Source organism: Oncorhynchus clarkii, chromosome 26 (genome assembly GCF_045791955.1).
Source record: "Oncorhynchus clarkii lewisi isolate Uvic-CL-2024 chromosome 26, UVic_Ocla_1.0, whole genome shotgun sequence".
Classification (NCBI taxonomy): Eukaryota; Metazoa; Chordata; class Actinopteri; order Salmoniformes; family Salmonidae; genus Oncorhynchus; species Oncorhynchus clarkii.
In genome coordinates this window covers 2496148-2509507 of record NC_092172.1, presented here as the reverse complement: position 1 = coordinate 2509507, position 13360 = coordinate 2496148, and the positions used below count along the sequence as shown (strand labels likewise).

At 41.3% G+C, this 13360-nt stretch overlaps 1 protein-coding gene across 1 annotated transcript in view; it reads left to right on the top strand.

Annotated features, from left to right (window-relative positions):
• Nucleotides 1–13360, top strand: part of LOC139384764 (MAM domain-containing glycosylphosphatidylinositol anchor protein 1-like) — a 369693-nt gene that overhangs the window by 191601 nt on the left and 164732 nt on the right. The window contains exon 5 of the mRNA XM_071129638.1: nt 2886–3082. Coding sequence (XP_070985739.1) covers nt 2886–3082 — 197 coding nt within the window. The remainder of the gene's footprint in view (nt 1–2885; nt 3083–13360) is intronic.

Here is a 13360-nt window from a genome sequence, read left to right as displayed (position 1 = left end):
GACAGTGGAAAAAGAGGAAGAAAGACAGGCAGAAGGAAAGACAAGAAAAATTAAGTAGCCTTGTCAAAATCTCTCTCGCTCCCTCTCTCTAACTTTCCCGTTAGACAGCATAATATGACATTTGATTGCAGCCTCACAATGTAACATTAGTGCCAGTTAGACACATTTTAAGAATCAGAGTTTGTGAGATTATGTTGTGCCTACAATAGTATGTTGGCTCATAGCCACCAGCAGTCAGATGTCTAGGTCCTTGCTAGCTGGGCTACACATGTACAGTGCCTTGAAAAAGTATTCATCCCCATTTGCGTTTTTCCTATTTTGTTCCATTACAACTGTAATTTAAATGTATTTTTATTTGGATGTCATGTAATGTACATAAACAAATTAGTTTTTTCACTTCACCAATTTGGACAAACTTGTTTAAAAAATAATAAAACATGGAAAAGTGGTGTGTGCATATGTATTCACCCCCTTTGCAAGATCTGGTGCCACCAATTACCTTCAGAAATCACATAGTTAAATAAAGTCCATCTGTGCGCAATCTAAGTGTCACATGATCTTAGTATACATACGCCTGTTCTGAAAGGCCACATAGTCTGCAACATCACTAAGCAAGGGTCACCAACAAGCAAGTGGCACCATAAAGATCAAGGAGCTCTCCAAACAGGTCAGGGACAAAGTTCTGGAGAAGTACAGATCAGGGTTGGGTTATAAAATATATCCAAAACTTTGAACATCCCACAGAGCACCATTAAATCCATTATTAAAAAATGGAATGAATATGGCACCATAACAAACCTGCGAAGAGAGGGACACCCACCAAAACCCAAGGAGGGCATTAATCAGAGAGGCAACAAAGAGACCAAAGATAACCCTGAAGGAGCTGCAAAGCTCCACAGCGGAGATTGGAGTATCTGTCCATAGGACCACTTTAAGCTGTACACTCTACAGAGCTGGGCTTTACAGAAGAGTGGCCAGAAAAAAGCCATTGCTTAAAGAAAAAAATAAGCAAGCATGTTTGGTGTTTTCCCAAAAGGCATGTGGGAGACTCCCCAAAGATATGGAAGAAGGTACTCTTTTCAGATGAGACTAAAATTGAGCTTTTTAGCAATCAAGGAAAACGCTATGTCTGGCGCAAACCCAAAACCTCTCATCATCCTGAGAACACCATCCCCACAGTGAAGCATGGTGGTGGCAGCATCATGCTATGGGGATGTTTTTCATCGGCAGGGACTAGGAAACTAGTCAGAATTGAAGTAATGATAGATGGGGCTAAATACAGGGTAATTCTTGAGGGAAACCTGTTTCCGTCTTCCAGAGATTTGAGACTGGGACGGAGGTTCGCCTTCCAGCAGGACAATGACCATAAGCATACTGCTAAAGCAACATTTGAGTGGTTTAAGGGGAAACATTTAAATGGCTTGGAATGGCCTAGTCAATGCCCAGACTTCAACTGAGAATATGTGATATTACTTACAGATTGCTGTGCACCAGCGGAACCCATCCAATTTGAAGGAGCTGTTGCAGTTTTGCCTTGAAGAACGGGCAAAAATCCCAGTGGCAATGCACACTCAAGTTCTGTGTCTTATTTCTTGTTTGTTTCAAAATAAATTATTTTGCATCTTGGTAAAATGGTACAAACCACCCCAAAAATCTATATGAATTCCAGGATGTAAGGCAACAAAATAGGAAAAATGCCAAGGGATGAATACTTTCGCAAGACACTGTAGGATCTTCTTTTTAGCCAGTTTACTACAGCAGGAAAATAATAAAAAATGTTTAGGGGTTGATACATTTTTCTTAAGTGAAAATCAAGTCTGAAATTTCAAGTTTAAAGAAGCCTTCTAAACCTCAAATACACTACAAGTTTTACATTTCCTGGTTGATCAAATTAAGATCCTACACCTTTCTGTCCAGTTGTTCCAATGAAACAAGTCTGGACCAGGTAAGGCATTGGTAACCTAACTACAAACTCAAAGGCAGCTATTTGAGGAAAACTAACAGCCTTTCGTCACACACTGTTGAGTAGTCTTTGTGTAGAAAGATGGGTTTAGGGTGCTTGTGTGTGTGTGTGTGAGATAGGAAAGAGAGATAATGCATTGTATACTGTACTCTTCGATCTCTTGAAGAAGAGAAGCCATCTAACCATACAATCTTTCCTGGGATAGTGGTCTGAAACCAGAGTGTTTTATTTTCGGGATAACAGTAAGGCTAATAATGAATAGACATTTTTTTTGTAGAGGTTGATAAATGTTCTGTTATGGAAAATCAAGTCTGATATTGTTTGGTGGAAATTACAAACTTTAGAAGCATTTGTAAATGGGCGGACTGATTTTTAGCCCAGTAGGCCTTTGGGCGCAAAATGATCATTACCTGGCTAATAATGGGGGCCTCAAGGAAAAACATTGACCAATGTCAGGGCTTTGAGGAAAAATGGTCGTGTGTTCGGTGGGCCGCCCCAATTTCTAAACCTCGGGTACACTACAAGCTTGCACTTCCTACAGTGCAGAACAATTCCTGCAAAAACAGGAACATCAAATGAAGAACTGGCATCTGTAGAGGACTGCTCCTACAGCACATAAAACAGGAAGGTAGCCAAAATGACCCGAGTCATGCACGGAAACACACACACACATTTTCCTGCCGCACCTATATGGGCAGGTAACCCTGTAGTGTAGATATTTTTCTGATTCATTTGTGGAGTGTCTCAGTAATGTATAAGGTACAGTAGGTGGAGACTGCGTAGTGCAGTCTAATCATTGTGAAGAAGGTCTTTACATAACCTTGGAGTTTTGTATAGTATTTGGATAAACATATTATTGATATTGACGAAGTGTGTGTGTGTGTGTGTGTGTGTGTGTGTGTGTGTGTGTGTGTGTTTCTAGACCTCGACAAACCCGTGCTGACAGTGCACCAGACCATCAGTGATGTGCGCGGGAGCTATTACCAGGAGAAGACGGTGTTCCTGCGCTGTACGGTCAACTCCAACCCCCCAGCCCGCTTCATCTGGAAACGTGGCAACACGCCCATAGAGCAGAGCAAGGATACCGGAGTGGACATCTACGAACCGCTCTACACACAGGTACTGTAAGAGGACCAAACATAAGCACACAAGTTCACACTTCAAATTCAGCACAACCCATAGAACAGTATGGACAGAGGACCACGGCATACACATAAACATGCACACACAAATGAACCACAACCATAGAAATAGATATAGGACTCATCTTTGTACCTGTGCCATTATGGCATCTGTGACCTCTCCATTTTTTGTGTTTGAAAAAAGGGTGGGGCTAATATTGGTTATTTACCTCCACCTGCAGTACTGGGGTCCTGTACCAAATCTTGTCATTAATTTATTGTGGCCAGTAGATGGCGGTGAAATAGCTTAAAGCCATTTACAAACTATAGGCAACCCAATTTACAATATGAAGAAGACAGTGCTCTGATCATTGGCTGATCGCTCCCAACAAATAGGAATCCCCACCCTGTTGACTACTTTAAAATGCTGGAGGTCTTAGGTCTTCAATGGCAATGCCCGTGCTAAAATGGGTTATATCCATCTAGTCCTTTTATATATCTCTATGACCACAACCCGTAAGAGAGAGCAAGCATAAAAGTGTGCTTCTACGAGCCACTCTACACACAGGTATTGGATGTATGAGGGAAACACACATATACACCATATATAACTGGGTAAAACCGTCAACCTATTGTGAATGCACCGTAGTTGTTCTGCCAGTGCCAGGTGGCCCTTCATTGTGTTTACGTTCACACTTCACCTCAACCCATAGAACAGCGCAGAGATACAGCCTCCCATAGATGGGCCTAATCACAAACATACCCATGCTCACTCATCACATCATATTGGACAAAGCAAGGATATTGGAGTGAATGTCTTTGAACCGCCATGCAGACAAGTATAGGCACACACTCTAACATTCCAGACTAAACGTAACAAACAGTACAGCAAGGATAACGTAATAGAACATACTTCGTATACCAAACACAGACCTTATCCATGTGATGTGTTCATCCTTGAACACGTCACACTATGCACACAAGTTGAGATGACTATACTGCCTGGAGTTACCCTGGATTGTAAACTGTCATGGTCAAAACATATTGATACAACAGTAGCTAGGACGGGGAGAAGTCTCTCCATAATAAAATGCTGCTCTGCATTCTTAACAGCACTATCAACAAGGCAGGTCCTACAGGCTCTAGTTTTGTCGCACCTGGACTACTGTTGAGTCGTGTGGTCAGGTGCCACACAAAAAGGACTTAGGAAAATTGCAATTGGCTCAGAACAGGGCAGCATGGCTGGCCCTTGGATGTACACAGAGAGCAAACATGAATAATATGCATGCCAATCTCTCATGGCTCAAAGTAGAGAAGAGATTGACTTCATCACTACTTGTATTTGTACTGACATTTTTAATGCACCGAGCTGTCTGTTTAAACGACTAGCTCACAGCACAGGCACCCATGCATACCCCACAAGGCATGCCACCAGAGGTCTCTTCACAGTCCCCATGTCCAGAACAGACTGGGTGGTGCACAGTACTGCATAAAGCCATAACTACATGGAACTCTATCCCACATCAGGTAACTGATGCAGCAGTAGAATCAGATTTAAAAGAACAGATAAAAAATCAATCTTATGGAACAGCAGGGACTGTGAAGCAACACAAACATGATAACATTTACACATACGTACATATGGATTTTGTGTTGTAGATATGTGGTAGTGGAGTATGGTCCTGAGGGCACACACTATGTGTGTTGTGAATTATGCAATGAATGTATTGTAATATGTTTAAAATTGTATAACCTTATTTTTGCTGGACCCCAGGAAGAGTAGATGCTGTCTTGGCAACAGCTAATGGGGATCCATAATAAATACAACTATATACAGTATACGTGTGTGTGTGTGTGTGTGTGTGTGTGTGTGTGTGTGTGTGTGTGTGTGTGTGTGTGTGTGTGTATACAGTGGGGAGAACAAGTATTTGATACACTGCAGATTTTGCAGGTGTCCCTACTTACAAGGCATGTAGAGGTCTGTAATTTTTATCATAGGTACACTTCAACTGTGAGAGACGGAATCTAAAACAAAAATCCAGAAAATCACATTGTATGATTTTTAAGTAATTAATTTGCATGACATAAGTATTTGATCACCTACCAACCAGTAAGAATTCCGGTTCTCACAGACCTGTTAGTTTTTCTTTAAGAAGCCCTCCTGTTCTCCACTCATTACTTGTATTTACTGCACCTGTTTGAACTCGTTACATGTATAAAAGACACCTGTCCACACACTCAATCAAACAGACTCCAACCTCTCCACAATGGCCAAGACCTGAGAGCTGTGTAAGGACATCAGGAATAAGATTGTAGACCTGCATAAGGCTGGGATGGCCTATAGGACAATAGGCAAGCAGCTTGGTGAGAAGGCAACAACTGTTGGCGCAATTATTAGAAAATGAAAGAAGTTCAAGATGACGGTCAATCACCCTCGGCCTGGGGCTCCATGCAAGTCTCACCTCGTGGGGCATCAATTATCATGAGGAAGGTGAGGGATCAGCCCAGAACTACACGGCAGGACCTGGTCAATGACCTGAAGAGAGCTGGGACCAGAGTCTCAAAGAAAACCATTAGTAACACACTACGCCGTCACGGTTTAAAATTCTTGCAGCGAATACAAGGTCCCCGTGCTCAAGCCAGCACATGTCCAGGCCCGTCTGAAGTTTGCCAATGACCATCTGGATGATCCAGAGGAGGAATGGGAGAAGGTCATGTGGTCTGATGAGACAAAAATAGAGCTTTTTGGTCTAAGCTCCACTAGTCGTGTTTGGAGGAAGAAGAAGGATGAGTACAACCCCAAGAACACCATCCCAACCGTGAAGCATGGAGGTGGAAACATCATTCTTTGGGGATGCTTTTCTGCAAAGGGGACAGGACGACTGCACCGTATTGAGGGGAGGATGGATGGGGCCATGTATCACGAGATCTTGGCCAACAACCTTGTTCCCTCAGTAAGAGCATTGAAGACGGGTCGTGGCTGGGTCTTCCAGCATGACAACGACCCGAAACACACAGCAACTAAGGAGTGGCTCCGTAAGAAGCATCCCAAGGTCCTGGATTGGCCTAGCCAGTCTCCTGACCTGAATCCAATGGAAAATCTTTGGAGGGAGCTGAAAGTCTGTATTGCCCAGCGACAGCCCCGAAACCTGAAGGATCTGGAGAAGGTCTGTATGGAGGAGTGGGCCAAAATCCCTGCTGCAGTGTGTGCAAACCTTGTCAAGAACTACAGGAAACATATGATCTCTGCAATTGCAAACAAAGGTTTCTGTACCAAATATTAAGTTCTGCTTTTCGGATGTATCAAATACTTATGTTATGCAATAAAATGCAAATTAATTTCTTAAAAATCATACAATGCGATTTTCTGGATTTTTGTTTTAGATTCCGTCTCTCACAGTTGAAGTGTACCTATGATAAAAATTACAGACCTCTACATGCTTTGTAAGTAGGAAAACCTGCAAAATCGGCAGTGTTTCAAATACTTGTTCTCTCCACTGTATACGTATGTGTATATATATAGATATGTGTATATATGTACATGCACACAGCACTTCATCTGTTCACTGGCTAAAAATCACCTTTGACTCACATTCCACTGTCATAGCTGAGCCTCTCTTCTCAAATCACAAGAAAGCAATATGTGGAATATGTCACGTTAGGACAACAATTGAAAAGCATCCAACAACATAGCTGTGGGATAGTCCATTGTTTAGCCAGTATACCCCTAAATGGACTTCAAGGTTCAGCCACTCGACAGGGACTATAGCAGCTACTGCAGTGGGACTTGATGCTTACAGACAGCAAATCACAGATTCTGGTTGCAAACAGCACACACACACGCACACAAGCAAACTCTCTTTCATACAAACATGCACACACAGGCAGCTGTTAAACTCTGAGTCAGTCAGTACACCATCAGGGTTGGTTCAGTTACTTTCTAAATGTAATCTGTTTCAGTTACCTGTCCAATATTGTAATCATTAATGTAACTTTGGATTACCCAAACTCAGTAAACGTAAAATGAGTACTTTTAGATTACTTTCCCCCTAAGAGTCATTAGAAGACAAAAATTAATATTACCAGTTGAACGACATCTATTGTAAGACAAATGTACTTTAGAGTTTACTGGCCATAAATGGATGTTGCATTTTACTTTATGATTATGTAGGCTTCTAACCCATTGTTTTTTACTTCAGTACAGATAATACAACTATTAGGCTATCTAGTTACATTTAAAAAAAGTCAGATTTCCAGACAGTCCAATTAATTAAATACCCCTTGATCTTCAACAATAGGACTTGTTTTACCTGAACAAAAATGAAGGACCTACAGTATTAGCCTACGATGTTTCTGTTTTTGTCATGGGAGGAGTGATTGGGCTCATTGCTTCAAAACATGGTTGAAAAAGAAGTGCTGCTCTCATGGAATGCATTTGCAATATTTATTTATTTATTTTCTTATTTATGTATATGTATTATTTACGTTTTTGTTGGTGACACCATATAATTATTAATTTAATAGGACCTATGTGTGACACTTTGATATCTTGATCATTTGCAGCTGTTGAAGTCTATCAAAAGTGTGCAAGTTTAACCATGTGTCCATTAGGCCTTTGGACATTTCTTTAAATCAGCACAAATTAGATTGAGCAACTAATGCCCTACTCATGGTCTTCTGATATTAAACTTATATTTGACAATATGTGTGGAGCACAATACCACCGAAGTTTACAAGGGAGGAACTCGCTCAAACTTGGAATCCATAGGCTGGGATACACAGCTATATGTAGCTAGGGCAACAGCACCGTTTTCACTGGCTGTCCATGGGTCGCATAAAAAAATGATTGATAGGTAGCTTAGCCTACACATTTTCAATTCAACCGTTATTGCGTTAACATACAGTTACACATTTGTAAACAGCCATCCACAAAAAATACACAAATAATTGAGAGAGCAGCAGTTTTATTCAATAAATTGCTACTGTAGGTAGATATCAATAATGGGCCTAAGTAAGTGATATCCTAACTTTAAACATCATCTATCTGAGCAGCTAACCGATCGCTGCAGCTGTACATAGTACATCTGTAAATAGCCCACCCAATCTACCTACCTCATCACCGTATTGTTTTAATTGACTTTTTCTGATCTTTTGCACACCAGTATTTCTACTTGCACATCGTCATCTGCTCATCTATCACTCCAGTGTTATTTTTTATTTTTTTTAGAGGTTGGATCAGCTTAATATTGCGGAAAGAATGTTGCTTCCAATGTAATTGTCTGCATCATTTCCAATCCCCCATATTTTTGGGGTAAATATATATATCCATACACGCATGCATACATATACACATATATACATACACATACCTATAAAGACATACATACTTTTTTAAAGAATATACCTTTATTATTATTCCGCAAACCCTACCGCCGATCCCCCAATTGGAGTAAACTAATAAACACTTCTGCTTTTACTTTCAAGTTATACATCTTATACACATTTTACAGACACAGTCTACTTTATAATTAGTTCTCTCTTGTTTGTTCTTAGTCCTTCCTCTATTTCTGATGTCCATCCAGTTTGTATTTGTAACTATGCTATTTCACAGAAGTTCCGAACCTATATACATTTTACAGATCCCATATGCTTTGCATTGTTTATCTTGTTATTAGTCCCAGTGTTAATTTGCTAAACTGTAATTACTTTGCTACTATGGCCTATTTATTGCCTTAACTCCTCACTCCATCTGCACACACTGTATATTGACTTTCTTTTTGTTCTATTGCTATTGACTGTACGCTTGTTTATTCCATGTGTTGTTGTTTGTGTCACACTGCTTTGCTTTATCTTGGCCAGGTCGCAGTTGTAAATGAGAACTTGTTCTCAACTAGCTTTCGTGGTTAAATAAAGGTTCAATAAATACATATCCATATAGCCCGTCGGCTACACCACTGCTGTCGTCCTTACCTTGAAGCGTTTATTCAAGTTGGTCATATAATATTTTATCCCGACAGCAGTCGCACCATTGGAAGACACAGGCTTTCACTATAGCCTACAAAATCATTTTCCTGCACTTTTCCCGCAATCCATCAAATGCATTTGGTGTGTCATCATTGTGGTCTCTGACTCATGGTCAGACTCGCTCATCCGGAACAAACTTAAACTTGGCATTTTTTCAATGCTGATTTGAATGTCATTAAGAAAAACGGAAAGGTGTCATCGTTTTTTCCCACACAAATGTCTATGCGTCTTGTTATTCCCTTAAAAGGGGAGATGGATCTCAGGCCATCACTTCTAATTCACCGGTCAGAGAATCCTAGAAGTGATCATCACATTTTTCAAAGTATCTGACATCTGATTACAATATTTTAGCTGGTAACGTAACAGATGACTCCCCGACCCCATCTAGCTACTAGCATTGTTTCCTCTGTTCTCCTTTAATTGAAATAGCTGTATGGTCTGCTACAAAGGGCCACCCTGAGAGCACAATTAGCCGGAGTAGCTCTTCCCACGCTACGACAGTGGAAGAATGAGACAGGAAAAATCCCAATCAGTCAGCCAAGCCTATATCCCAAATGGCACCCTATTCCCTTTTTATTGCACTACTTTCGACAAGGGCCCACAGGGCTCTGGTCAAAAGTAGTGCATTATGTAGGGAATAGATTGTCATTTGGGACGCACACCAAGGCATAGACGGGTGGAATAGGCAGCCTTGGGAATGAAGTATGAACTGGCTTATCTGGGAATCATTATTGGAGTAGAGTTTGAAAAGCTCTATGCAGTTCTATGGACTGCAGAGACAGATAAAGCGAGGGGGGAAGCGAGAGAGCGAGATAGTGAGAGAGGATGGACGGAGAGGGGAATGGAAAGTGAAAGAGATATATGGGAAAAAAATATGGATTTGTTATTCTAATGATGATATTTAATTTGGCTGATGGTCTCATCCAAAATAAATGTTGAATCCTTTAATCAGATATATTCTCTCTGCTCTATGATATTTGGACATTGGTGTGTGTGTGGCCACTTTCAAACACTTTTGTGTTTAACTCTCCTGTTGGGTTCGTTTCATGTTAATTTATTCTGTGTTCACGGTCCAAAATGACCGCCCAATTATAGCTGAATATAAATCCATAATAATACATGCATCATCACCTAATGTTGTGTTAGATCTTTTTATCAACTTAAGTTGTTGTGAACATTACAAAATGTTAACTTCTATTTGCTATTTATGACCTGTAGGCCTCATTGCCCTGAGCTCATACAACTCATTTTTGAGTAAAAAAAGCATAATCTATGGATTATTTTGACTATAACAAATACTCAGATGAAACGTATTGTGCTATTTATCACAGACTACTTTATGTCAAAGTTTAACAAGGACATGGACAAAGGACAAAATGGCGCCAGAGCAGAAGGCAGACGTTTTACGCGCCCCCAACCGATTGTGCTTTTTTGTTTGTTTATCTGCGTTGTTTGTAATATTTTTTTTACTATTTTTGTACATAATGTTGCCGCTACTGTCTCTTATGACCAAAAATAACTTTTAGACATCAGGACTGCGATTACTCACCATAGACTAGCAGAATCGTTTTTCTTCTTCCACGTCTCTGACGAGCCCGAGGTGGAGGATATACGGCTACCTCGGGAACAGGCCCCGACCCCAGTGATCTGCGTGAAGAGGAGGAGGAGAAAGAGAGAGCGGAGGGTGGGCTGCCTTCTGAGGAGTAGGAGGCAATCGAATAAACCCCCACTCCCCACAATTCTGCTCGCAAACACGCAATCTTTGGACAATAAAATGGAGAAGTTATTGGGAAGATTAAACTACCAACAGGACATTAAAACCTGTAACATCCTATGCTTCACGGAGTCGTGGCTGAACGAAGACAATATCGACATACAGCTGGCTGGTTATACGATATACCGGCAGGATAGAACAGCGGCGGCGGTCTATGTATTTTTGTAAACAACAGCTGGTACACGATATCTAAGGAAGTCTCGAGCCATTGCTCGCCTGAGGGAGAGTTTCTCATAAGCTACAGACCACATTACCTACCAAGAGAGTTTTCATCTATATTCTTTGTAGCTGTTTACATACCACCACCGTCAAAGGCTGACACTAAGATAGCAATGAATGAGCTGTATTCCTCCATAAGCAAAAAAGAAAATGCTCACCCAGAGGCAGCGCTCCAAGTAGCTGGGGTTTTAATGCAGGAAAACTTAAATCAGTTTTACCTCATTTCTATCAACATGTTAAATGTGCAACCAGAGCGAAAACAACTCTGTACCACCTATACTCCACACACAGAGATGCATACCAAGATCTCCCTCGCCTTCCATTTGGAAAATCTGACCATAATTATATCCTCTTGATTCCTGCTTACAAGCAAAAATTAAAGCAGGAAACACCAGTGACTAGATAAAAAAAAAAGGTGGTCAGATGACTTTGCTAGCACAGACTGGAATACGTTCTGTGATTCCTTCAATGGAATTGAGGAGTACACCACATCTGACATTGGCTTCATCAATAAGTGCATCGATGACGTCATCCCCACATGACCGTACGTACATAACCCAACCAGAAACCATGGATTACAGGCAGCATCCGCACTGAGCTAAAGGCTAGAGCTACCGCTTTCAAGGAGTGTGACTCTAACCCGGAAGCTTATAAGAAATCCCGCTATGCCCTCTGACAAACCATCATACAGGAAAAGTGTCAGTAGAGGACTAATATCGAGTTGTAGTGCACCGGCTCTGTGAGCAGGGCCTGCAAACCATTACAGACTACAAAGGGAAGCACAGCCGAGCGCTGCCTAGTCTCAGGAGCCTACCTGACGAGCTAAACTACTTCTACGTTCACTTCGAGGCAAAAACCACTGAAACATGTATGAGAGCACCAGCTGTACCGGAAGACTGTGTAGATCACTCTCTCTGCAGCCGATGTGAGTAAGACCATTGGTCAACAACAGGTCAACGTTCACAAGGCCGCAGGGCCAGACAGAGTACCAGGACATGCACTGCGAGCTTGCGCTGACCAACTAGCAAGTGTCTTCACTGACATTTTCAACCTCTCCCTGTCTGAGTCTGTAATACCAACATGTTTTAATCAGACCACCATAGTGCCTGTGCAGAACACGAAAGTAACCTGCCTAAATGACTACCGACCCGGAGCACTCATGTCAGTAGCCATGAAGTTCTTTGAAAGGCTGGTCATGGCTCACATCAACACCATCATCCCAGAAACCCTAGACCCACTCCAATTTGCATACCGTCCCAACAGATCCACAGATGAAGCAGTCTCTATTGCACTCCACACTGCCCTTTCCCAATTGGACAACGAGAACACCTACAGTTGAAGTCGGAAGTTTAAATGTAATTGGCTAAGGTGTATGTAAACTCAGTTTTTCACAATTCCTGACATATAATCCAAATAAAACTCCCTGTCTTAGGTCAGTTAGGATCACCACTTCATTTTAAGAATGTGAAATGTTAGAATAATAGTAGAGAGTGATATTATTTCAGCTTTTATTTCTATCATCACATTCCCAGTGGGACAGAAGTTTACATACACTCAATTAGTATTTATTAGCATTGCCTTTAAATTGTTTATCTTGGGTCAAACCTTTCAGGGAAGCTTCAAAAGCTTCCCATAATAAGTTGGGTTAATTTTGGTCCATTCATCCTGACAGAGCTGGTGTAACGGAGTCAGGTTTGTAGGCCTCCTTGCTCACACACACTTTTTCATTTCTGCCCACAAATTTTCTATGTGATTGAGGTCAGGGCTTTGTGATGGCCACTCCAATACCTTGACTTTGTTGTCCTTAACCATTTTACCAAAACTTTGAACGTATGCTTGGGGTTATTGTCCATTTGGAAGACCCATTGGTGACCAAGCTTTAACTTCCTGACTGTCTTGAGATGTTGCTTCAATATAGCTACATCATTTTCTTTCCTCATGAAGCCATCTATTTTGTGAAGTGCACCAGCCCCCCCTTTCTCCAAACATAATAATGGGCGTTATGGCCAAAAAGTTATATTTTTGTTTCATCAGACCATAGGACATTTCTCCAAAAAGTACGATCTTGGTCCCCATGTGCAGTTGCAAACCGTAGTCTGGCTTTTTTAAATTGCGGTTTGGAGCAGTGGCTTCTTCCTTGCTGAGCGGCCTTTCAGGTTATGTCGATATATGACTTGTTTTACTGTGGATATAGATCATTTTTTGCCTTTCTCCAGCATCTTCACAAGGTCCTTTGCTGTTGTTCTAGGATTGACTTGC